The following is a 26572-nucleotide window of genomic DNA, read 5'->3' on the forward strand; positions in this document are numbered from 1 at the left end:
TCATATAAGTAGGTATTTTAACGTTACTTTTCATTTATTGGTTTTTGTACTTAGGATTGGTTTTTTTTGTAGGTACGTACATAACTGAATTAAGTTACCTAGCTAGTACAATACGTCGGGTAATGTTTATAGGTAGTACATAAATTAATTAGTTCTCGGCGCTATAAAATAGGACCAATAAATCTCTTTCCCATGGATTTCATAAAAGGCGCGTAAGGAAATAGGCGAACATTCATATAAGTCTGGTGAAGGAAAATACATAGTATACCTATGCTAGCTGTTTCTCTGTCCGTGCAGATTTAAAAGGCAATCAAGAGGAAGGGTTATAAACTTGGAATTCTACTTTTACATCGTTACCTACAATGGGTTAGCAAACTGTTACTAAGTAGGTTAAATTTGAATCCCAATTTCATAGCAGCAAAGTTGAACGTGACCTTCCAATCTGTCCTAGATATGTAGTTAGCTTTGTCTACCTACACGGTAAGGGATAAATGCGTCATTAGTACTATGACTAAGAAAAATGAATGAATTCAATAAAAAAATGATAAATTCCCTTTAATTTTTTTAACTGTTTAAAATCTAGCAAGAATAATAATAATATGATTTTCGTGCTAGATTTTCAACCTTTCGCATACCTAAGAAAGTAATTACAATGGACACAATGTGATAACAAAAAGCTATAGGTACTAAACTATCATCAATCATTATGTGAGATTAGACTTTCTAGCACGTGTCGAACGCTTCTGAAGACGTTTTATTGGCAACTCAGTCAATAGCGTATATGTGTTCAGCGGTGTTTCTATCTCCCACGATGATTTTATCAAGTACTTAGCCAGCAATCACTAAGCTAGTACCCCACCGGCACGCATCCGTTCGTTGGTGGTTTGACGCTCACAGAGTCGCTAGCACGCCCGTGCGCTGCCGGTGCGGTGGAAATAAAACGCAGCAAATTGCGAAAATAATAAAAAAATATACAATTCGAATTTCGAACGCGGCGTTTTTTTTTTCAATTGGGATTATACTGCTGGCCACTGGTAAGTTATTGTATCACGTTTTGCTTATGAACTTACCTACTTATACCGCTATCAATCCGTGGGTAACAATGGTTATTGTTTTATAAACACTTACAAAATTCGAAGATGGATTTTATTTTATACAAAAACAAAGCCTTCGCCTCTTGCGACTGAGACACACGGACACACACGGAATGATTCTATTCTGCTACGCCGGTAGCACCAAAATCTGATGGTGAAACCATACGCCCACAAACTTAGAACTCTATCACAGAAAATGTATTTTTTTTCTCTTGATCTATATTCCGAAGAATAGTAAGCTTAAACTTGTCAATCAAAGTACCTACGTAAGTACTTAAGCATTTTAAGTTTGCATTTGCATAAAATATGGCATAATATTTAATACGATAATATTTGGCAATGTAAAGTGCAAATCCATTTAGCTGTTAGGTACATAACATGAAAACTTACTTACCTAGGTAGGGACATGACATACGCAAATTCCATACAAAGATATGATATCTATATATCCATCTTTCTTTTCCATTACTTTTTTACCTACCTCCTGTTATTTTCCTTCCCGCTGGATTAATCCTTTCTTAGTGAATCCCTAGACCACTATGAAAAATCAGTCAGTGTTCTACTTTTTACTTACATCATGGTCTATCTTTGTCGTCTCGATAGGTCTAGTTAGGTCCTTCCAGAGTAGCTTTGCAGGTGTTAAACTAAAATTCCTTTTTATCGTTCTCATGGGATTTCCAGAAGAACAGTACTTACTTGGTGTGTTTGATCTCGCATATCAAACTTAACATTAAAAATTTTATCAAAATCGGTCTAGTGATATAGCCGTGAAAGCGACAAAAATGCAGGAAGATTTTTGCATGTGTAATATTACTCGTAGTAAGAAAGCAATTTATCCATCGAAGAGAACAGAAGTAAAGAGTAGTTTTTCATATATTCATTATCACCTTCGATACATTGTTACGTATATTGGTGCAAGATATTGCACCGAGATTCAGCATTGGCATAGTTATGATATGATGTTCGTGCTATAACAATACAAGATGTGTAAAGTACCTACTTTACATGTTACTTTATTATGAAAACGATCACGAAAATGTAAACTTTTAAGGTTTATACAATATGTTAACTGTTTATGTAGGTATAGAGAGAGATAGTAGTTTCTGTTTAGGTACCCCTCCAGAAAAAAGGCGTGATTGTATGTATCTAAACTTTTATCGCTAACAAATGTGTACCATTAAGAAATTACTGATGTCAATTGTAATGTGATTTTGAGACAGAAGACTATCTATCTATATAATTTATTACGTCTTTATCCCTGACAGGATAGACCGAGCAAACAGTCTCAAAAAGAGTGGTGGTGGTCAGGTTCAGTTGCACAGGAATACTTACAAAATACCTATTGTTTAGATACTCTGATTCGATATCAGTGTACATATTCCTCATCCTAAAAGACATAGGAACGTGAACGTGTGCAATTCCTTTACAGATAGATATTAAAACGTGCATAATTTTTTTTAATGGATTACATACGCAAAAATTTTGCCGAATTTTGAAAGAAGAAAGGATTGCTAAAACCGAAAAACGCAATAAGTTGCCGAATTTTCAAATAATACATATTAAAAGACGATGTTATATTTTTCTTTTCTTCAATGTGGCAAATGTGGCAATCAAACTTTTTATGCGCCCATGTAGGTATGCAAAGAAATAGTCGAGTAAAATTTTTGTAACACTTCGCCCTTTTCCGGGACTTTTTGGGACAACATCAAAAGTCACTCATATTTAGTCATGAACATCTAAAAATTAGAAATCCATTTATAAATCATTGATGATCGATCAAACACACGTTTGGGAAAAATTTTACAGCACAAGCAACATGACGTTTGAGTTCCCGCCAAAAAGTCCAAAAAACGAATTATAACTAGCATAACCCGAAATCTTACCTCGGTCGTGGTTTAGGTACGGTGTTATTGTGCTGTACTTTTCTGGGGTAAAGTCTGATTTCGTATTGGTACGCGAACACCGTTTTCAGGACAACTTCTTCTCCTTGGACTCCTATTGGATTTAATGGATATTGTTCAGATCTCCTTATATTTCATAAAAATGTTAAGGGTTTAGTCGTGAAAATCTCTAAACATATTCTGTTGTTGATGCTTATGTACTAAGACAGATTGATAAAAAATAAATAGTGTGATTAAACCAAGAATAAAAACATTGTTTATTTTTACCATTTGATATACCTAATAAAGAATTTAGACATAAGTATAAATAAATAAATAAATAAATAAATATATACGGGACAAATTACACTGATTGATTTAGCCTCGAAGTAAGTTCGAGACTTGTGTTACGAGATACTAACTCAACGATACTATATTTTATAATAAATACTTATATAGATAAACATCCAAGACCCAGGCCAATCAGAAAAAGTTCTTTTCTCATCATGCCCTGACCGGGATTCGAACCCGGGACCTCCGGTATCACATACAAGCGCACTACCGCTGCGCCACAGAGGCCGTCAAATTGTATAGTATAATCTCTTTTTGATATAAAACATAATGAATAGTTATTTTGTTATTTTTTTATCATGTAGGCATGATAGATTTGCTAAAAACGTTTGTAATAAATGAGATATTATGTATCTATATGAACCTCTGTAATGCTTTATCGAAATTAGTTATCATATTACAGAGGTTTTTTATTATTATCTAATCGATACATAGGGATTTGAATTAATTATAATTACATATCTCAAAAATATTCCTTAGACCACACAAGGTTGTTTTTGCTTTTAATCTTTTCTGTAGTAGGTAAAGTACATTTCAAGATAACATGGAATATTTGCTACTTTTGTGGTCGAAGATTAGGTGGCGACGCTTGGCTTGACTGAAAATATTCGAAAGTGGATGAAGTAAATAAGATTTTAAGAATCATGTGGTTTGGCTAGTGAAAACATAGATTCTCTGCCTACTTCTTCGAAATTAAATGAATTTATGTATTATATTTATAAGGGTGTTTGTTTGCAACAAATATACTGAAAAACCGGGGATTTTGATAATTTAAAAAAGTTTAATAAAAAAAAAATTAAAGACCCGAGCGAAAGTCTGATGTTTAATTAGGTTTTACCTTTGGACGAAACGCAATGATCTCACTTGGACTTGACACCATCATTAAAGCAGCAATCTAATTCATTCAGCATAAACCAGAACATTAGAAAAACCGAAACGAGCAGAGTAATTAGGACAATCTTTTTAGTTACGTAGGTACATATTTTTTCTCTTACTTTAAGGTAACTCATCAAATTAATGGTAGGTAAATGTTGATGTCAACAATAATGTTTCCTGGTGATCTTTTGAACCACGTTCTTGTGCGCCTCACATCATAGTTGTATGTTAAATAATTTAACATATTGAATTAGAAAGTGTGTTGGTTGGTAATATTCTTCACGTGCCTTTATAAAAGTACCTATATGCACCCGTTCCTGAGGGTATTTCGAGAAATCCTCTCTTAGTGCTCCTCTAGGCTTCACAAGGAACCTCCATGTTACATTTCCAAAAAACAGCGGGTGATATGTTAGTCAGTGTCTACTTTTATATATCAGGGGTCTTATTGACTTCGCTTCCCTTCTTTGAGGACCAAATGGACTAAAAAAAGGTCGGTAGTATTGAGAACCTCCTCCTTTTTTTAAAATCGGTTAATAAATCAAGCAAGCATTCAAATTAACGTTGATAAAAATATCACAAATTTACAGAAATCTTGAAAGTAAATACTTAATTGTATAAAATTAGGTAAAATAATTAGCTTGAAAACTTATCGATGAAGCGCATTTATATCGTCCATATTAATCGATATTTGAAGAAAGATATTTACTTCTGTTAAAAACATGGATTACCTATATAATAAACTTAATACCTACATTTCATAAATGCTGCTCTCAAAGTAATTTAAAAAATATATAAACTCTCGCTTGTTTTGCATACAATGGAAACAAGATATGGTTGGAATTAAAGTTGTAGGTACCTACCATGAGAAGCATAAAAAATTCAAAAATAAAAAACAATATAAAAAAGAAAGGTCATTCAACGCAAAGCTGCTCAGTATATCTTAATTTGCTAAGAAAAAGAAATCCCAGGCAAAAGTTACTAAGTATATACAACTTAGGTACTAGGTAATTTTAAGTTTGAAGTGTAAAAATAAACAAAATATGTACTTACACTGCTCAGATATATTTATAACTTGCGCTTTATTTAGTTCCTTTATTGTTTGCCGGTTGACTGGAAGAGAAAGGGATCTCTTCCAGTCAACCAGTCATGGGGTAAGTCCCCCATTGCAAATGATTTAATATAATATTTGTGGTTACTGTGTACATTTCTGTGCAATAAAGATATTATAAACAAACAAACAATAAATAGGACCGATATTACTTTTTAATCCTTAAGGTAGGACAGAGCCAACAGTGTCAGAATGACCGAAGGCCCACGTTCAGTTCGAAGACTAAGTGACAGAACTTCGTCTGTCTTAAATAAACTTCCATAAATAATCCAGCTAGTATTTATGTGCACAGAAAACATGTAGAAATGTTAAACTTAAGAGTCGATACTAATAAATTGTACTTATTTCTAAAGAAATCACCCTCACGACATAAACGCATCATATATAGTGGTCTTATTATAGGAACCAATGATGAAACCGCACTATTGTCAAGGCTGCAAAGACAATGACAAGTAGAACGGCAGAGTGATAGACCCACATTAAATCTGCCATAATTGTACACCAATGTTAACGTCGTGTGACATCTATATCTAGTACAGAATCACGTTTTTCCAACAGATTAAATAGAAACTTTGCCATGCATGATACATATTTTAGTAAATCCAAATAATGAATACATAATCCTGATAGTAAAGAAATATAGTTTTAGCTTTAGTTTCAATTTGAGTTCATTTTAATTAAATTTTCTATTAATAATGTAGGTATAAATATATGTGTAATGTGTATAAAATAATAAATAATGAAATATTATTTAATTATTTATTAATGCGAATGGATGTGTGTGTGTTTATTACTCTTTCATGCAAAATCTATTGAGCAGATTTTCATGACACTTTGTAGAAATATTGCTGAGAAGACATTGGATTAACATATTAAGTTATTTATACTGATTTAAAGCGGATGAAGTTGCGGGCAACAGCTAGTTGTCAATAAGCTGAAAACTATTATAAGACGTAAAGCCTCACTCAGATAGCACTGAGTAAGTAGTTAGAGTTGTATTTTAACTAAAATATGATTGTCGGCCTGTTTAACGCAATGGGTGGTAGGTACTTAAGTCGTGTTCAGTCCTGCCTTTGCACTATAGGTGAAGGGGTTGATCTTCGATCAGGTCAACTATCTCTTACTTCTTTTGTTATTCTGTGAAAAATTATTTGATGAATCCCTTGATGATGCAAAAATTTGCATGAATTTTCCGTTCAAAAGGAAACATCAGTAATTCCTTCTATAGATAGCTCGGTTGCTTCGGCTTCGGCTTCGGCTCTGTATTCTTTCATAGCTGAGGTAAACTGATTGATTGCGTATGCAATTAAACAATTCTAGACTATAAATAAACGAACCTAGACAATGGATTACGGAACTGCCCTTTCGTAACCTAATTAAACTAAGGTGCTTTATCATTACCCTGTTACTTCAATAAGTAACTAGTATATGTTTTGTCAAAGCAATGAGTACAATTATATTATTATTGAATATTGAAACAATGTCAAATAAACGACTTTCGAAATAAAGAATGACAGAAAGATATGTTATTAAATAATTTTGTTTATGTTTACCACTGTCTATATACTCTATATCTACATATCTACAAGGCGAAAGGCCTGAACGTTGCTCTTACGAAAAGATAAGCCGAATTATAGTACAAATTGTATCTTTGATTGATTATTTAATTATCGTACAGCGATAAATACTGACCAAACCCTAACTCAAATTTGTTTATAAACTATTTGTAAATTTTTTTAGAAGCGCTCGCGATTACTTGCATTTAATTGTTAGTACAGTGAGCAAAAAGAAAAGTGTTCCACCGCAATAAGAAACTGGTCCACTATACTAAAGAGTAGGTAATTTTTAGTAAACAAGTAAAATAATTACCTACATATAATAAGTAGATAATTACAAGTTAGTAGCCGGTGCCAGTGGCTTTGTTTGGGTATAGATCATCAAAGTATGAATCTAGCCTATTTAGTCACCGGAAAAGATAAATCATTTCCGTTTTTAATACAAAACTAAAATAGTTAAACTATGCTTGTATTTAGTTTATGTGAAATGCGCTGTAATCAAACTGATAGCCGTTTGGGGTGAAAACGAATTATATCAATTTTACTTATCTACATCCGCAATTATAATAAATAGTTGGGATAAGTTTATACGTCATTACTTTTTTATACATATTTGAAATTGAAAATTACGTTTGCATGCTATACTGCGTGTTATATTTACTTAGGTATAATTAAATTCATAGAAATAATTAGCTGATTACATATAATGACAATCGTGTAGCCTGCGTCTATTGTTTGGTTACCTACGTCTACAAAGTTACTTGAGGAATAAACATCAATTTATTGAGAATTATAATCATAATTTACTTTTGTAACGAAAAATATTGATAAGTAAAATAAATTGTCACACTCTCAAACTACTAGTAAAATTTAAAACACGTGTAAACAGCAACTTGTTGCTGAGGCAGCTTTCATAGCTGAGGTAAACTGATTGATTGCGTATGCAATTAAACAATTCTAGACTATAAATAAACGAACCTAGACAATGGATTACGGAACTGCCCTTTCGTAACCTAATTAAACTAAGGTGCTTTATCATTACCCTGTTACTTCAATAAGTAACTAGTATATGTTTTGTCAAAGCAATGAGTACAATTATATTATTATTGAATATTGAAACAATGTCAAATAAACGACTTTCGAAATAAAGAATGACAGAAAGATATGTTATTAAATAATTTTGTTTATGTTTACCACTGTCTATATACTCTATATCTACATATCTACAAGGCGAAAGGCCTGAACGTTGCTCTTACGAAAAGATAAGCCGAATTATAGTACAAATTGTATCTTTGATTGATTATTTAATTATCGTACAGCGATAAATACTGACCAAACCCTAACTCAAATTTGTTTATAAACTATTTGTAAATTTTTTTAGAAGCGCTCGCGATTACTTGCATTTAATTGTTAGTACAGTGAGCAAAAAGAAAAGTGTTCCACCGCAATAAGAAACTGGTCCACTATACTAAAGAGTAGGTAATTTTTAGTAAACAAGTAAAATAATTACCTACATATAATAAGTAGATAATTACAAGTTAGTAGCCGGTGCCAGTGGCTTTGTTTGGGTATAGATCATCAAAGTATGAATCTAGCCTATTTAGTCACCGGAAAAGATAAATCATTTCCGTTTTTAATACAAAACTAAAATAGTTAAACTATGCTTGTATTTAGTTTATGTGAAATGCGCTGTAATCAAACTGATAGCCGTTTGGGGTGAAAACGAATTATATCAATTTTACTTATCTACATCCGCAATTATAATAAATAGTTGGGATAAGTTTATACGTCATTACTTTTTTATACATATTTGAAATTGAAAATTACGTTTGCATGCTATACTGCGTGTTATATTTACTTAGGTATAATTAAATTCATAGAAATAATTAGCTGATTACATATAATGACAATCGTGTAGCCTGCGTCTATTGTTTGGTTACCTACGTCTACAAAGTTACTTGAGGAATAAACATCAATTTATTGAGAATTATAATCATAATTTACTTTTGTAACGAAAAATATTGATAAGTAAAATAAATTGTCACACTCTCAAACTACTAGTAAAATTTAAAACACGTGTAAACAGCAACTTGTTGCTGAGGCAGCTATATAAATAAATCAAATTTCGAATACTGAGTTACTTACATGTTTTCTATAATCGGTGACAAAAACCATAGCAAATTGGGTTTTTATTGTTACTAGCAACCCGCCTCGGCTTTGCACGGATAGCATTTTTAGATACAAACCTTTCTAAGAAAACCTTCTTTTCAAGATTTCAGGAACACACCTTTCCGAATTGCGCATAAATACAAAGAAAATAGGGGGACTTTATAATATGTAGTGATGTGTGTAAGATGATAGAGTACAAGGGTAATTGCATGGTAATATTATTTATTTTGAATAGTTGAGTAGAGTACAAAGTAAATAATAGTATGGCTGCGGACGCGACTTTACGCAACCTATTGCACAGTTTGTGCCATGTTGACGGATGGCAAACTATACTCATACATACGTCATTATTCATCTATAGCGATGGCGACTGTACATCACTTTCGCTTTCTCTTACATCAGTAAGTCACGGATTGAAGACGAATTGATGGTCAATTAGTCACATTGCACTTCAGAGGATTACCTTTACAAACTTATTTTATCTTTATTTATTTTTATAACTAAAATTGCCCGTTACTTCGTTCCCGGAAAAGAGTATATCTTTCATGATACTACATCAGCTGTTCTTTAGGAAAACTGAAATTACAAAAAAATTTCATCCTACTAACAGGAAGGACCTTAAGAAAGATCCTTCTAGAGTTTTAACGTGTACAAACAGATCTACCATATTATTATTACCTATTGTTTTATAGAATAGATGTATTGAAGTATTAAAAAAAGCAATGATTACAGAGAATCAATTAAATGAAAAAATTTGGCGATACGAGTAGAATGATTGAAGATAATAGTCGCTTCAATGTCAGTGACGTATGAATGTTAGTCAATAATATCTAATCAATAAATTATTGGGGCAATGCCAACTTATATAAATCGGCAAAATTATGTTTATATTTAGCGTAAATGTCTATAACATTACTGTTTCTCAGGTTTATGAATGTCATGACAATGTTGTCTTTTACCACATTTACTCGGTTCAATCGTTAAGATTTGCAATAACTTACTTTCACTTTCTCTAAGACCTATGTAGTTTTGACAATGCACAAAGTGTACTTTTTTAAAAAGCCGATATTGTTGCTGTAATTTCTTTAGGAACTAGATTCCCAGTCATTACTGGAGACAGATGCCATATATTACGAAATGGCTAATTATTTATTTTTGACGACGATGGGGTGAAAATTTTAATTTTTTTTTGGACACATAGTACACAGTACACAGATTGAGTTAGCCTCGAAATAAGATCGAAACTTGTGTAACGAGATACTAACTCAACGATACTATATTTTATATTAATTCACAATTAAAACTTATATAAATAAACATCCAAGACCCAGGATAATTAGAGAAAGTTCGTTTCTCATCATGCCCTGGCCGGGATTCGAACCCTTTTCAATATTGCATAAATATTGTGGAGTACACTTCACGTGGGCCGCGAACGAAAGCTAGTACAACCATGAAACAAAAGCAAACATGTTGAGATATTCTAAGCTAAACAAACGGACCAAGAGTACATTTTTTTAAAGTTAGTCATAAATAAGTTACTTAGTCTGTGACTGGTGACTGCCAATAATCAATAGCTAACGCCGATGAATACCAATTTCTAATTAGGTATGTAGTTTTTGCATTTCCTCTAAATAATAACCATTGTTATTCCTCATTAAAAAACAATGAATAAAAATGTTGGGTAAAATTAACTTCTGACAAACAGGAAAATAATGTTTATGCCTATGCGGTAAGAGTTTAAACTATAATCCGAATAGATTATAGTTTTAACTCTAAGAATTGGGATAAGTATGTAAGTATTTTGCCAAGTAGGAAGATATCGCCTGGAAAGAGGCGTTATTTTATGTATGTTTATACTTACCACAGACTACATCACCCTTTCGTCACACCGGTATGACACTGAGGTGTTAATTTGAATAAATCTTGTGTATTTCACGGTACAAACAATGCGGTGAACAAAACAGCGTCAATCAATTTTACTTTTATTAGAGTTCCTGTATTGTAAAATTTTACGATCGTGTTGTTGTGGCATTGGAAATGATGATATTGTATTGTAATTAAAAATATAAACTAAATATCAATAAAACGTGTCTGTTACAGATTTTGATTGGATAGATTTTGGTAAGGGACATCGCAACCTTATAACTTCAATGAAGAGATTGCGTGGTTCTATTTAAGACAGAAATTTACGCGACCACCTTAATTAGAAGCACTTAAATTATTTTCCTTTACAAAAAACTTTTTTACCTAATAAGTAGATCATTTTGAAAGCAATTACATGATATGCGTTCAGAAAATAGGTAAAATTCTGATACAATTTATTATAAACTACCTACTATCGGTTTTAACAGACTGTGACCAAAATCATTCGAAACCATTCTTCATAAGCCAGGAAATGATAGATTCAGTGAGTGATATGATTAACGATAGTGTAGGTTAAACCCATAATTCTTCAGTTATCCAGCAGAACAAAATAAGGTCACCCCATTTCTTGTTGTTGATAGAATCACCATCATCCTCGTGTTAGTCCCGGTAGCGTTGCGTCCTGACTCCTAACCTTTCTGCGGTGGAGCCCGAGGTCCGCTTTTGACCACGTCCTTGGATTGGGTAAGTCTATGTCGCCGGTAATATATTGAGTAAAAAGTACTTACTTCAGTAAAAAGTAGTCAAAATAATTTTTGCGCACAAACAACAAGGTAACACCATGTTTTCTTTATTTAATCAAAAATAAATCTGTAAAGTTAAAAAATTTACAACCATCGCACTTGTTGTGGGAATTTTAGATGTTCCTATTTACAAAGCACTCTCTTAAATAACAGAAACCTTAATCTAATATTACTATCACACATTTTTGTGATTTTTTCTCAGAAATGTCAAATATTTTAGCTCGTTTAAGTCTTTTCAATAACGCTTCATAAATAACACTAACAATTAAAATGTTGCTGTTTCTCAGGAGTTCAATTATCGTTGTATGAATTTTTAAAATAAATGTTTCATAATAGCAATGCACATAAGTGATATTTTAAATGCTGAAAAAGTTTGTCGTGCCGCACTGGAAGATTCTGTTGCCACTATTTAGGTATCACGTATTATCTAAAAATAGCTCAAAATTAATTATTAATTTACTCTTCCACGTTTTAAACGATGGTGCAATAAAGCTTATAGGGCGATCAAAATTCACACCATATTAACAATTTATAGAAAGTTTTATGAACGAACTTCGAGTGAAAGTGTTAATTAAGTGCTGTATTACTAATAATATCCTTGAATCGATCTCCATTAAATTTTACAAAGGTACATACTTTAATGTGGAGTCTAGAGAAAGAAGAAAGAGATACTTTTCACGCGGACGGAGCCGCGTATAAATTCTTGTAAAACTGTAAAAGTAGAATGAACACTTAATAAAACAAATTTCTATCTCAGTAAATAACAGAAATACTTAAAAAAAAAATTACTTGGTCATGCCGCTCAAAAAATTAAAAATTTCTTTGTTTTATTTTCCCAGTAGTGATATTTTACAATAAAAAATATTTATTGTATGAGTACCGTTTCATCGAAATGACAAAGCCGTTACTACAAAGTCTTTGACACGGAAAATGCGGTGCGCATACCAAATTATCGGACTTACCAACGTTAAAAACATCTAGAGACCAGAAATAGATTAAACTGAAATTTTCCTTTGTAAACAAGAAATAGCATAAATTCATATCGAAATATCCTATTGCTTGCGCCTTGTTCCAAGGAAAAAAAGATGCTTTATCGGGATTTTGACAATTTACCCGAAACCGCCAAGCTTGCATGAAGAGAGTAGGGAATGTGGATGAAGCGAAAGAAGTATGGAGAGGTTGGCAGATGGAAAGTTGTAGCCTCTGCCTACCTTTCCGGGAAAAAGGCGTGATTTTGTATATGTACGAATATTTAATGTTCTTATTGAAATATTTTATCTTTTGCTTTTTAATGATCAAGTAGCTCTACTTTTATGTACCCATTGAAAGAAAAGGCAATTAGTGAACTGAACTTAATGTATGGCAAAAATTATTGTACCTATAAAAATCGGAATAATGTAATCCTATATTAATGCTCGTGCCTTACTTTTACAGATTAATGTAAGTACCTTTCTGTATGTCATTAAAAGCCTGCAATTATAACTATACTGATTTTAGGTAATTTGCATGGTTTATTTTTTTATTCTCAATATTTTATGTTAAACATGACACATTCGATTAATTCACAAGAGAAAAGCTAATAGGCTGAATGTTTCCTTACCTGCAAAATCAATGTTTGTGTGTGAGGCCACTTGATCTACGGTTTGTCACTTTATTACGAATTAATCGGAAAACATATTTATAAAGTGCTATTTGCGTATTTGATGACACTTAATAATGCTTGGTTAATAAACACTATAGCACTAACACGTTACAAACATTTGTTTGCTCAAATATTTTTTTGTAATTATAAAGGCCACGAGTCTTCCTATACTCTGGAGTCACCTCTAACTATTAAATCACGATTATGTGATTAGATTTCATGTACTAACAAATACTAAGTAAATAGTTACATAAAATTTTCACGCCTGGAGACATTTGTACTACTTAATTCTAGAACGCTTAGTTTTAAACGTTGTCTACCAAATATTATTATGTAACATGAAATTCCCGAGAAATTTGATTACTTGAATTTTATTTTATATCAATGTGGTACAAAAGTATTGGAATGCTAAAAAGTTTTTTAAGAGATGTGCTACTACAGCTTAAGCTTTCACTTATCATATTGTAATCTTTACTTTACTTTCTCGTTTGATGGCATGAAAGCCTGAGATATCAACGTCGTTATGCGTGCTTGTAAATCAGTTTAATGGCATCTTAGATCTTGTATATAGCACACACTTCTTTCATTGATAATGGATTTCAGGTAAACTATATCTACACTGTTTTCTAATATAAACGACTAAAGAACAATAGGAATACCTAATAAAGTTATCTGTCATGTCATTAAATCGCATAATTGTCTTTGATATTGCCTTCATATTTTATGGGTTCGTGTAGGAATCATGAGATATTATGTCATTCATTAGGTAATTATGTTCTGCATTGAAGCTTATAGTATAGATTAATTTGGTTAAAGGTACATAATCCCAAAAAAAAAACACTATTTTACTTATTTCAACACAGACAAACACACAAAACTAAGGCAAATAATATTGAATCACGTCCAGAGACTGACAAACTAATTGTGCAAACAGCCGACGACTCCTTGTAAAGAATCTAAATCCAAAACTGGCTCGCCGGGACTTTTTGTCAGATAAATATTAGATCGGTATTCAAATCTTTTATAGATTAAATTTGTGTAGAGTATGACGTCTTGTCTGGTAAAGTATTGCATAATATTTTCTGTAACTAAGGAAAAGTGTATTGTTAATTAGCTTTTGTCTGTGCTTCGTTCGCGTACAGTAGTACCTACAGCAGATGTTGTGATCATGGACATAAACACAAATTGACGAGCACACTTCATCCATCTTGTTTCTTTTAAACTATTGTCAAGTATTTTTTCAACGTAGAAAACAAACAGCCATATTCAGGATTTTTTATTGTCATATATCCACTATTTATATAGGCAATGAAGTACACATGAGAATACTTTGTTTACAGAAATAAAAGCTACTTAATAGCGGTTGCAGATTCCTGAGGTAACAAATATTTGTATTTTTTATGTAGGTACTAAAGTACATCGTAATTTGTTGAGGTGATGTTAACTAGTTATAGTCTTTTGCTATCGTCGGAATTAGGAATGTCAAGTTCGGATAGTAAGAAACTCATAAAAAACTAAGTGAATAAATGCCTTCGTCACTGTAAAAAAGAAGTTCAAATTTCATGTTTGTAGCAGTACTCAAGAATGAAGAAAGGTGCCATTACAACGAACGTGGAACAAAAGACGGTGAAGGCGAAGCGAGAGCGGTGCTTTTCCACTGTCTTGCAATTGTAACTCTGGAAGTGATGTCAAAATAGGGTTCCTCTGGCTCCCTCTAGTACATTCATCATCTTAATTTTTAAGGTTTTATTTTTATATCGCCTTGGACGTAAGATATTGTGTACATTTGGTCAGAGCATGATAAGTTTTGGGTTATGCATCTCTCGTTGAATAGTGAGGTTATTACCAACGTTATATGAACTTTTTTGGTCATATGACATAAGCGCGCCTTATCAAAATTTTTCAATAGCCTTCTAAAGTATTGGTTTCAGAATTAATATATAATATGTACGTAGGTACGAGTATGAGTAGGTACTTGAACTTGTTCAAAAGTAGAAATGAAATATGAACAGAACACGTCGACGAACACACACTATTGTTTGACAGGAAATAAATTTAAATATTGAACGACTTGTCTTGTCCTTGTTCAGTTTAGGGTACAAATGTTTTGCAAACGGAAAAATTCATAAGGCAAAGTCTACACGTGAGCAAAAGTTGGGAAAGCCCAATGGCCGTGGCCGCAAGTGACGTCATTAGTATCGGAAAAAGGTTAAGTTGCAGGAAATTGACGCTTGTTGCAGTTTCGCATTAATTTTGCATATTTATTTAATTCCATTTAAAGCTGATCGTAATAAATGTAGATACCTATAAAGACAAGGAAATTTTTAAAGTTTAACGTCAAGAATGTTACGCTTCGAGGCTAACTCAAACTGTGTAATATTTACTGTTTAAAAAAAAAAAAATGGTATTCTACTAATGTCTCTCGGTTACATTTCGTAATTTGGCATATTATGCAAACTCATTACATCGCTCATTTTCTTATCAACATTAAAATAATGCATAGCAAGAATACTCGATACCAAAGTTAATCTTTAGATTATGAAATAATCTGTGCATGTCATGTTGTTGAACCTAACTTTTACCTAGGACGAAAGTAGGTACCGTGCAAATAAAATTAGCTTTAGGGAAAAAAGAGAGTCGGGCAAAACATTAAGTCCAACTCGGTGTCAAATTTGGTCAAAATCTGTCCTAGTGATTGAGTTAATTTGCTACAAACTAAAATGAAAATAATTTGTTGATAAAAATCTGAATAGGTAGGTATACCTAATGGCCGTTACCTCATAAGAGTATAACAGAGAGCATGACATTACGCCAAGAATACAGTAGGTACAGCCATCATTATTGCCGACGTAATACTGTCCAAAGGCCGTTGACTTTTGCTTTCATTTCATGGATTTCCTTCATAAATATGAAGTATTTCTAAGTACTTGCGTGGCACCTTTTGTCTCGTTTCGACCCTCTGCTAATGGGGCTGTCGTGCCCAAATACGCAAATACATCGATTTTGCTTTCATTGAGGCTGTTGACCTTGAAATTTTGAAAGGTTCCATTGGGTTCAAGCGTAAGGTGATTAACATTTATGTATACTTACTGAATATCAATCCAAAATGTCGCATGCCTTAGCCCTACTTGATTGTTGTGTAAATCGTAATTTATTTCCTGCTGTTCACGTACTTATTTATATGAAAACCGGATTCTAAAAATTCCTTGTGCACTATCCCACTACAACCTTTTCCTGACTCTGTACAAAATCTGATAAGGTAGTATCCCTTGATTGCCGTTCCACTTTTACCCCTTTTTAGGGGGCCGACAAATGGTTGGCCGAATATTTTATTTTTGATAGCATTGTATTGCGGAGTCCTATGGATTTATAAAGAGAACAAATTCGTGCTTAGAATTTGCATCAATCAACTCGTTTTTCGAAGATTTTCTGTCTTTGGCATCCTCAGTCCTAAGTCTATTGCCTCGTATAATTACCTCTATAATTTTCCGATCGCAAAACAATATTTCAGTCACTTATCTTTTTTTGGCATAGAAATCACAGCTAAGTATTTATGAACCTATCGTTAAAAGAATCTCTTGATAACTCTGTAAAAATCGACCTACGTATTTTACGACGGTGGTAATAATAGTCAATATAGTTAATGTTGTTAATGATATGACTATTAGTAAATTAGGTACTTCAAAAATCAAAATTATTTTAATGTTCTTATTAATATTGTTTCAGATCGTAACGATACACACGACTGTGCAAGGATGATGAAGATAGGAGAGGAATAAAATTAATTCTTTAAAGTTTAAACGATTAGATAAATTGTTTATTGAACGGTTCAATATAATGTCGAACTACGAAGTGACTGTTGACAACAATATGAACAAGACTGAAGCAAATAACAAGGTAAATAATTAAGAAGTAACTTCTACTTTTAGTACATACCTATATTTTTTATTTTGTACTTATGAGAACAGTACAGTGTTTCAACATTTTTGATGTTACAATTTTTTGTACATAAATCACTATTAAGAATTTTTCCCTAAATTATTTAACGAATTGGTTAAAATTCCGATGCACGATAAATTGCTATAAAATTGGGAACGTTCAATAGAATAAGGTATGAAAGAACTTAAATTAATACATACATACATATAATCTCATCTATATCCCTTGCGGGGTAGACAGAGCCAACAGACTCAAAAAGACCCATAGGTCAAGTTCAGCTGTTTGGCTTAATGATAGAATTGAGTTACAATTAATAAATTAATGATTTATTATATTGTATTTTGTTAAAATTAAGTCTCTTTTTATATCCATAGAAATAAAACTATTACATCAAAATTGTCAATGATACCTACATATGGTACATACATAAGATCACGCCTCTATTCCGAAGGGGTAGGCAGGGACTACATCCCTCTATATCCATTAATCTCTTCATGTAAGCTCGGCGGTTTCGGGTAGGTACTCTTGTAGTAGGTACCCTTTCGCCAGGACGTACTAAATTTGATCATGGTACGTACGTCTAGGCCTTCCTGATCCTATCTTTCCATTCACACTGCCCTTGTATATTTGCTAGATCAACCTGCTGTCATTCATCTTCTCCACATGACCAAGCCATCTATGCATACCCTTTTCTATTCCTGTTACTACATCTTCTTTCACATCTCAACATTCCCTTATCACGCTGTTTCTTAATTTATTAAAATTTATGGTAACTTGCAAACATTTTTCCTGATAATAGAATTGTGATGGAACATTCTGAAGTATAAACCTATATTAATTAACAATGTCTGAAGTCTTTACAATAAGTTTTAAAGCCAGCGTCTGCGTTACGCGCTTAATTTATTTTGACGATCGCTATATGATGGGTACCATTTAGTTCGGTGTTTACAGCCGCAAAGATAACACGCCAGACCGTTTTATCGCAGTGTTTTATAAACATTTTATTAATTGTCTGTAAGTAACGCTCTACTAATTTTAGTTAGTACTTAATTGAAGTAAAAGGTTCTAGATTTATTATTTGTTTTGTCTGTTGTATTGATAGAAGCCATACATACCACGTGTGGGTCGTTTTAATCACTTAAAATACCTACATTGTTGTTTATTTAGGTAATACGGCTGTCGTCGATAAGGAAATCGAATAGGTCTGTACATAATTCCAAACAATTTAAAACTGTGCTCTATTTTTAGTGAATCTATAAACGTGAGTGTGTATTCTATTCGTTTGTCACTAATTAGAACGCAGACCATACAATATATAGGTTTAGGTCACGGGTTCAAGGCCGATGCCGTGATGTGTTTTTTTTTATTATAAGACACTACTTTTTATCCTTATTAAAATCTTTTAACATCTAATTATAACTTAATGTAGATAATAAACATATTCACAGAAATAAGAATTGTTTTACCAACTTGAATTAGGTAAATGAACTTTTAAAGACATTATTTTTCATGTATTTTTTTGTTTTGCGCCCTTCTACTTTTTATAAAGAGTCGTCATAGTTGAAGGTTTCTTCTTATTCGTCTCGACTTGACACAACGACATGAATCTGCAGATTACGAGGCAAATTTGAGATTTCAACAACACGTCTATGTATTGTGGTTAATTTAGATTCCAATGCTCAAAAGTCATCTTTGGACGTACCTAAAAGTTACCTACCTAAGAGAATACCTAAGAGATAAACTTAACCAGTTTCGGATCATGGTCAAAAGGCATACCCCGAGTTCCTCTTCAGACAAGTTAGGATATAATCTGTATTAATGTCAGGAGAATGAGAAATGAGACATCAGGTATTACACAGCAAATGAAGGTGAAAAGTAGAAAACAAATGTACCCATTTAGGTTGTTGTATACACTTAAAATGTGCCGATGCGAATAGTTTATTTTTGTAGAATATGATTTGAAGCTTGAATGTACTAAAACCGCAAGTGGCACCGCCAAACTACTGAATTACGTAAAGTACGTATTATGTAAGTTTAAAGTAATTGAACAGATATGACTCTCCTTTAACAACACAATCTTTACTTGTTAATCAAATTCATTCATTCAAACACGTCTTCTGGGGTAGACAGAGCCGGCAGTCTTGAAAGACTGATAGTCACCTTCAGCTGTTAGGCTTTACTATAGAATTGAGATTCAAGTAGTGACAGGTTGCTAGCCTATCGCCTAAAAGAATCCCAAGTACATAATAAGATTAATAAGCCTATCCCTTACTCGCTTTTTGATGACATCCATGGGAAAGAGATGGAGTGGTCCTATTCTTTTTTATATTGGTGCCGGGAACCACACGGCACAATATCAATATCAGATCTACAAATTAACCACCAACGAGTACAACAATCTATGAGATTTAACGCACGCAAATATTTATAAGTTACTTAACTTTTTATCTTATCGAGTAATGTAATAATCGGATTGCGTTGCGGATCTATCACGTAGTGACGATTAAACTAATTCTTTTTTTATTTAAGGAGTAGGTAACCTTTACTCATAATTATACATATAAAACAAGATATTTGAATATGCTACAATGTCCATGCAAATCTAGTCAAATCCCAAAAGGTATAGCAAATTCCAAATGAAGATAATTTTTGAATAATATTACTACTCAATATGAGATAAGACACCAGATAAGATAATTATCAACGTTTATATAATCAGATTTCATATTGATTAGTTGTAAGACAATAAAAATAATCATACTTGCCACTTTTCTTGATTGGTAAACATGTAAAATGTCGGTCGATGCTTGGCAAGTTCGCTCTTCAATTTGTTCATTATAAATTCATTCTTGCCAGGACAAATCAAGCAAAGACGTAGAGAGGGGGGCAAGAGTTGACGACGAGTCTTCAACATCGTGGGGGAAAATCATCGTGATGATCATTGCGTTGGGTGTGCTTGCGGCGGCGTGCGCTGTGGCTTGGGTCTACGACAGCTGGCAGACCAGCCTGCAGGTCCTGGCCATTCTTGTCGCCGTCTACATCATCATATTCTTCTATAGATGGATATACGTCGCTATCTTGACTGCTCCCAGGGATTTCAAGTATGTGAATTGCCCTTTATTGAATACTTTATGAATCAATTTTTTTTTAGACCACCGGTGCTTATCTTTTTGTGATTTTAATGTTTTAATATCATGTTAAACCTACATCAAAGCAAAACTTAGTTTAACTCAAATTATTATCCAAGTACATGTTACAATATGTTAATCAACAAGATTTTTTAAATGAAAGAAAAATCATTTGAGTAATTAATAATAATTAGTTGAACATTGTTTTTCAGGGCTCTCTACTGCTACATAAGAATATTGTTGTTAACACGGTCTCTGAACAAGAAGAACTGGTCAATGCCAGACATTTTCCATCAACATGTGAAGAAACATCCCAAAAAACCATGTTTCTTGTTTGAAGAGGAATCATGGTCTTTTGAAAAGGTAAGCATCGCAAAAAGTTTTATTTCCTCAATCAATTATACACACACACATATATTGGTTTGACGAGAATATCGTCACTGCCTTCTGCACACTTATACCTACTTAGTTTTATGACATGCATAGTCTTGACAAATTCTTTTTTCTCCAAAGAACAATTAACACACACAGGATGAATGTTTGGCCCAGACACAATGATAATGAACTCAAACATAGGTTAAATTGTACAAGTTTTTAGTAGGAATACACTCATTCATGGATAATTTGAAATTTAAACAAATCTATCCAAAGTTCAAACAGAAAATACACACCTTACTTACTTACATATTTTTTTTTCGACAAAAGAATGATGTATTCGGTATATTGCTAATGCGTCAGAAACTCAACTCAATGTCTATATGGAAGTGCATTTCTCTGTTAAAAAAAACACGTCACAAATAATAATAGCAAGTAACAGACTAACTTATAAAACTGTTATCACGTCTTAGTAATAAACAGTCAGTTTATAAGGTACTACAAAAACTCTCCAGATATCTCTTTATATTGCAATTAGTGTTTTGAAACTGTTAACTGTGGTTTACCTAATTTACACTAGGTACTTTTCTCAATCCACCAAGATTACATAGTTTTAATATTACTATGATACATAATGAGTGTTTTCTTCAATTTGTTCTTCATCTCAATATTAAAATTCTTTGAAAAAAAAGTTAAAGAACTTAACTTAATTATATAATATTTGTAGCTTTTGGTTGAGTTTACTCTTGTAAATTTCCAAAAGTTCACTTTTGGTGAACAACTATGATACGTTACGTTAAACAAGATTTTAAAATCGTTCAATGCACTTGCTTCTTTATCTTTATTTCTCTCTATTTAATCTTTATTTATTGATTTATACAGAAGTCACAACAAACTTATAAGTTTAATAACAACAGAACCTGTTTTATTAACTTCAGGTGGAAGAGTTCAGTCTCCGCGTGTCCGCTGTGCTCAAGAAGCAGGGCGTAAAGAAGGAAGAAGTGGTGGCCGTGATGATGAACAACTGTCCCGAACTGCCGGCCACTTGGCTGGGAATCGCCCGTATCGGCGGTGTAGCGCCTCTTATCAACACCAATCAAACTGGCAACACTTTGCTGCACTCTATCAATATTGCCCACTGCACCTGCGTTATCTACGGCTCTGAATTTGAATCTGGTAAGACAACTGAAGGGTACTTTTGGTTTTACAACTACATATTCCGAAGGCTGAGAATGAAGTTACTTTTGTTTATTGATAAAGTGATGGTATTAGAATTCAAAATAATAATGGAATCTATTTCATGGAGTTTCAATTATCTGATACCTAAGGATTAAACACATTGACCATCCAAAGATAAAAAGAATCACAGCCAAGATATAAGAACTTCTGCCTACATAAGGCTTAATTGTGATTTTTTGTCAATTGCAGCATTCCAAGAAATATCAAAAGAGCTCGATCCTTCAATAAAATTGTACAAATACACACGTCGCCCACAAAACACGTCAGCTGATTCAGTCAAAGTGGTAGACTCTCCAGATGACTTTACCTCCTTACTGGAGACGACGCCGCCTGCGCCCTGGTCTTTATCTGAAGGAGGTGGTTTCAACTCCAAGCTCCTTTATATTTACACATCTGGCACTACTGGGCTACCAAAAGCTGCAGTTATATCGTCTTCAAGGTATGCCTAGTCTATTTAGGTGACCACCTAAGCGCACTTCTGCTCTCTCTGTAAACTGGAAAATGTAGTCGTTTTTCATAGAAACTATTCTGATTTGTTAACTTAGTTTGTTCTTAGCTAAATAATATACTTAGTTAGTTACATATCCAAACTAGTCAAGTCTAGAAAAGCAAGCAGAACCACAAGGTTAACTATAGTTGGTTATGATTACTATCTAGTTAACTAGTCTCTCCTCATCCGTTTGTAAAGTCCGTTTTCTATTACAGAATGGTATTCATGGCATCCGGTGTGTTCCATCTGGGTGGTTTGAAGAAGTCAGATATAATTTACTGTCCTATGCCTCTGTATCACTCTGCGGGAGGCTGCATCAGTATAGGACAGGCATTCATCTTTGGATGCACCGTCGTTATCAAAGCCAAGTTCTCTGCGTCGGCTTACTTCAAGGACTGCATCAAATACAAAGCGACGGTATGTTTTTGAGATTCTCAATTTTTTTATTGTTCGTTACAATTTTATCGTACTATCCCCGTTAGTTGAGCTAAGCGCATTTCTTCAATTATTAGCATCTTGAGAGGCAATTAACATTCTCTGAGCCAGAAAATATCTGAGGTCGGATGTAAGTGACACGATACATCGAACAACCCCTTAGAAAAAATTAAAGAACTGTTGGGTTGTTGATTCCCACTCTTAGTGAATCCTAAAGTTAAAAAATCCGGAAACAGTGCACCCTAACTGGAATAAAACTTTTATAAAACAAAAGAACTATAATACGATTGTACATAATAAGATTTTATATTAGTAAAACGATTTCGAAACTCAAAATTTCAGGCAGCTCATTACATCGGCGAGATGTGTCGCTACATCTTGGCAACGCCACCGTCTCCCATTGACAAGCAGCATAAAGTTCGGGTGGTCTATGGCAACGGGATGAGACCTGCTGTGAGTACCTTTGTTACACCTAAGATTTTAAAATATACCAACATTGGGCCCCCTGATTACTATCTATACTATATACTATCTCGAATTGCATTGGCTGTGTATCATACAAATATTTTATTTGTTATTACAGATCTGGACAGATTTCGTGAAAAGGTTTAACATAAAGAGAGTCAGCGAATTCTATGGAGCTACAGAAGGCAATGCTAACATAGGTAAGTTCCTTCATCAACAAACAAAACTGGTATTAGTTCAGTTGTTTGAAACCTGAAACACTGACGCGGAAGTACAATAATATCATTCCTATTTCTCTCTCCCAATGATTCATTACAATTTCGCAGTGAACGTGAACAACAAGACTGGAGCGATAGGTTTCGTGTCCCGGATCATTCCCGGCGTGTACCCCATCGCCATCCTCAAGGTGGACCAAGATACAGGAGAGCCCATAAGGAACTCTAAAGGACTGTGTCAGGTAATTCACTCAAACATTTATTGGTAATCTCGACGAACTTTCTTGGGAAAGTAAGCCAAGACAAATATACTTATGTATATACATACCATAAATAGCAACAAGCTTGCATCAATAGAAACGTGAGATGATAGATAAGTATGGCACAAACAAAGTATTGATTGTAATGTTATTTAAAAACAGAAATGGAAAAAAATTGTTTTCCACAATCTCAAACTCACAAGGTGACAAAAAACCTACAGAAAATGTTGCCATTTACAGTTGGCGAAACCAAACGAGCCAGGAGTGTTCATTGGCAAGATCAACCCGAATTTACCGTCTCGAGCTTACCTTGGCTATGTAGACAAGTCGGCGTCAGAAAAGAAGATTGTTCGAGACGTTTTTGAATTCGGAGACTCTGCATTTATATCAGGTTAGTTGACACGTTAACCTTGTTTTGATTTCTTTTATTAACCTGCTCGGCTATATAGAATTGGAATACCTTAATAACATGGCTTCGATAATACTACTGCTTCATACGGCGACTATGCTTATTTTATTGGGCGGAATCTAAGAGGCTATTAGATTTCACCTGATAAACATCAATGGCTTTTCTTTCCCCAGGCGACATCCTGGTGGCGGACGAGCTGGGCTACCTGTACTTCCGCGACCGCACCGGAGACACGTTCCGCTGGCGCGGGGAGAACGTCAGCACCACAGAGGTGGAATCCGCCATCTCCAAGTTCATTGATCAGAGAGATGCTGTTGTCTATGGCGTTGAGGTAAGCTCACGTATTGACAAATAAAGCGGCATGATCAAAAAGGTTTATAACAGGGAATTAATATGACCATTAGCTGACACAAAATTTTGTTCAACTTTCTCAGTTCTTTTTTCATCAGGTTTTATCCACCGCACAGGTACCTACTTATCCTACTAGATAGTGGTGTGGTTTAACAGAAATAAAAACTAAAATCCTTATTCTGATATTAAAGTACAGTAATGGCCAAGGGGCACTGAGGCTCCGACGGTCTAGAAACTGGGACGAATTTCAAGACGATAATAAACATGAATGTAGAGACACTAAATTAATAATACTGCTTTCCAGGTGCCAGACACCGAAGGTCGTGCTGGCATGTGTGGCATCGTAGACCCTACAGAGACGTTAGACCTGGATAAATTGGCCAAGGATATGGCGAAGGATCTGCCTAAGTACGCCAGACCCATCTTCATCAGGGTTATGACGAGCGTGGATATGACTGGTAAGTTTTTTGGAGATGCGGACTTTTTTTAACCACTTCCTCGAAATGAAATTCCTGAAATCGGAATAATAATCTAGTGTATTATTAATTGTATAATATGTATTTATTAATTGGTTAATAAAAAACATATTCAAATGAATAAAAAGGAAAACAGATATAGTGTATTGATGCAGCCGTATTTCAAGATTTATGTTCCACGAAGTTCAGACTTGTAGGTACGATGATATGAAATAACTGCTATTTTTTTTATTTGATGCAAATCACATGAAATTGGATTTTTATCATTAGATTAGTACCTACTCTTGTTTAATCGATGTCAATACACTTTTAATATCATTTTTGCTTCTTCCAGGAACATTCAAGATGAGGAAGGTGGACCTAGTCAAAGAAGGGTTTAACCCAGCGGTAGTCAAAGACAAGCTGTTCTATTTCGACCCCAAGCTTAACAAATACGTTCCTTTAGACCAAGAGGTGTACGACAAACTTGTGTCTGGACAAATTAGACTGTGATTTTAATTTAGTTAGGTATAGGCGTAAATGGGGATTTATGATAAGTTGGTAATTTATTACAATTATGAATGTTGAAATTTCAGATGTGATAATTAATATGTAGTTAATAAAATTCGGTGGGTAGTTTAACTACAATTGTAGAAATTTTGATACCTATTGTACAAAGTGTGTCTTTTCAAGACTCTTGGCTCTGTCTACCCCGCAAGGGATATAGACGTGACCATATGTATGTATGTATGTATTGTACAAAGTTAAACATAACCACATATAAAGTAAAATGACATTTAAAGTAAAAACGTGTAAAGAGGCGTATAAATAGTGTAAGCGTGATCGCCTGCTGTTTATATACGAGTATTATATTGTCTTTGGTAGACGCATTTCCTAGGTACTATTGTTTTATGCAACATCCTGTAAAATATTGTAAATACATTAATCATCATGAAATATGATAATTATTGGTAAAATTTGAGTTCGATTATTATTAAAAGTCAATAAATAATAATAACACATGGTGCCGGATAATCACAAAATTATCTTCAGACATCACCAATTAATGTGTATCTAATGGTTTAATGTCTGCTATTTTGCGTGTCTTATTATTATAGAGTAGGTACCTACTCCTCTAGAACCTGTGAAAAAGTCCTAAAGATTCACATTGTACCATTCCTTACCATACTTGCCACCTACCTACTAAAATGAGCGTAAGGTGTCTAAGTATTTTTAATAACGTAATTTTTCGTATAAATTTAACCAATTCAACTATTATTTCTTATTTGTATATAAGTAGGTAGTTTAATATGTAATCACGTCAGTTGTAAAATATATTTATAGGCATTTAAAAAGTTTTATTTTAAAAAGTTTAGTAATTATTTTTGTACTTAATGCATTTTTTATTTATAGATAGTTTGAAATTATATTATTACACTGTGCAATATCTATTTTTTAAATGGTTTATA

At 33.4% G+C, this 26572-nt stretch overlaps 1 protein-coding gene across 3 annotated transcripts; it reads left to right on the forward strand.

Moving 5' to 3' along the window:
• The first annotated feature begins 858 nt into the window (after positions 1-858).
• LOC106143155 (long-chain fatty acid transport protein 4) lies at positions 859-26550 on the forward strand. Of its 3 annotated transcripts, XM_013345170.2 has the most exons (15): positions 859-1034; positions 11539-11641; positions 17069-17239; positions 20138-20382; positions 20622-20772; positions 21723-21960; positions 22213-22462; positions 22729-22930; positions 23291-23401; positions 23532-23613; positions 23740-23870; positions 24129-24279; positions 24471-24628; positions 24953-25106; positions 25459-26550. In XM_013345170.2, the coding sequence occupies exons 3-15, from the start codon at positions 17180-17182 to the stop codon at positions 25614-25616; spliced, it is 2091 nt and encodes a 696-aa protein (XP_013200624.1). In that variant the 5' UTR covers positions 859-1034; positions 11539-11641; positions 17069-17179; the 3' UTR covers positions 25617-26550. The 3 variants fall into 3 exon arrangements, with proteins under 3 accessions (XP_013200624.1, XP_013200625.1, XP_013200626.1); XM_013345171.2 differs by lacking the exon at positions 11539-11641; XM_013345172.2 differs by lacking the exons at positions 859-1034; positions 11539-11641; positions 17069-17239 and adding an exon at positions 18181-18295.
• Positions 26551-26572: the final 22 nt, after the last annotated feature.

The sequence above is a fragment of the Amyelois transitella genome, chromosome 2 (assembly GCF_032362555.1).
Source record: "Amyelois transitella isolate CPQ chromosome 2, ilAmyTran1.1, whole genome shotgun sequence".
Lineage (NCBI taxonomy): Eukaryota > Metazoa > Arthropoda > Insecta > Lepidoptera > Pyralidae > Amyelois > Amyelois transitella.

Coding starts and splice junctions, on each gene's coding strand:
- LOC106143155 (XM_013345170.2), top strand. CDS start 17,180: ATGTCGAACTACGAAGTGACTGTTGACAACAATATGAACAAGACTGAA. Junction 20,383..20,621: donor ACTGCTCCCAGGGATTTCAA/GTATGTGAATTG, acceptor ATTGTTTTTCAG/GGCTCTCTACTGCTACATAA. Junction 20,773..21,722: donor AATCATGGTCTTTTGAAAAG/GTAAGCATCGCA, acceptor TATTAACTTCAG/GTGGAAGAGTTCAGTCTCCG.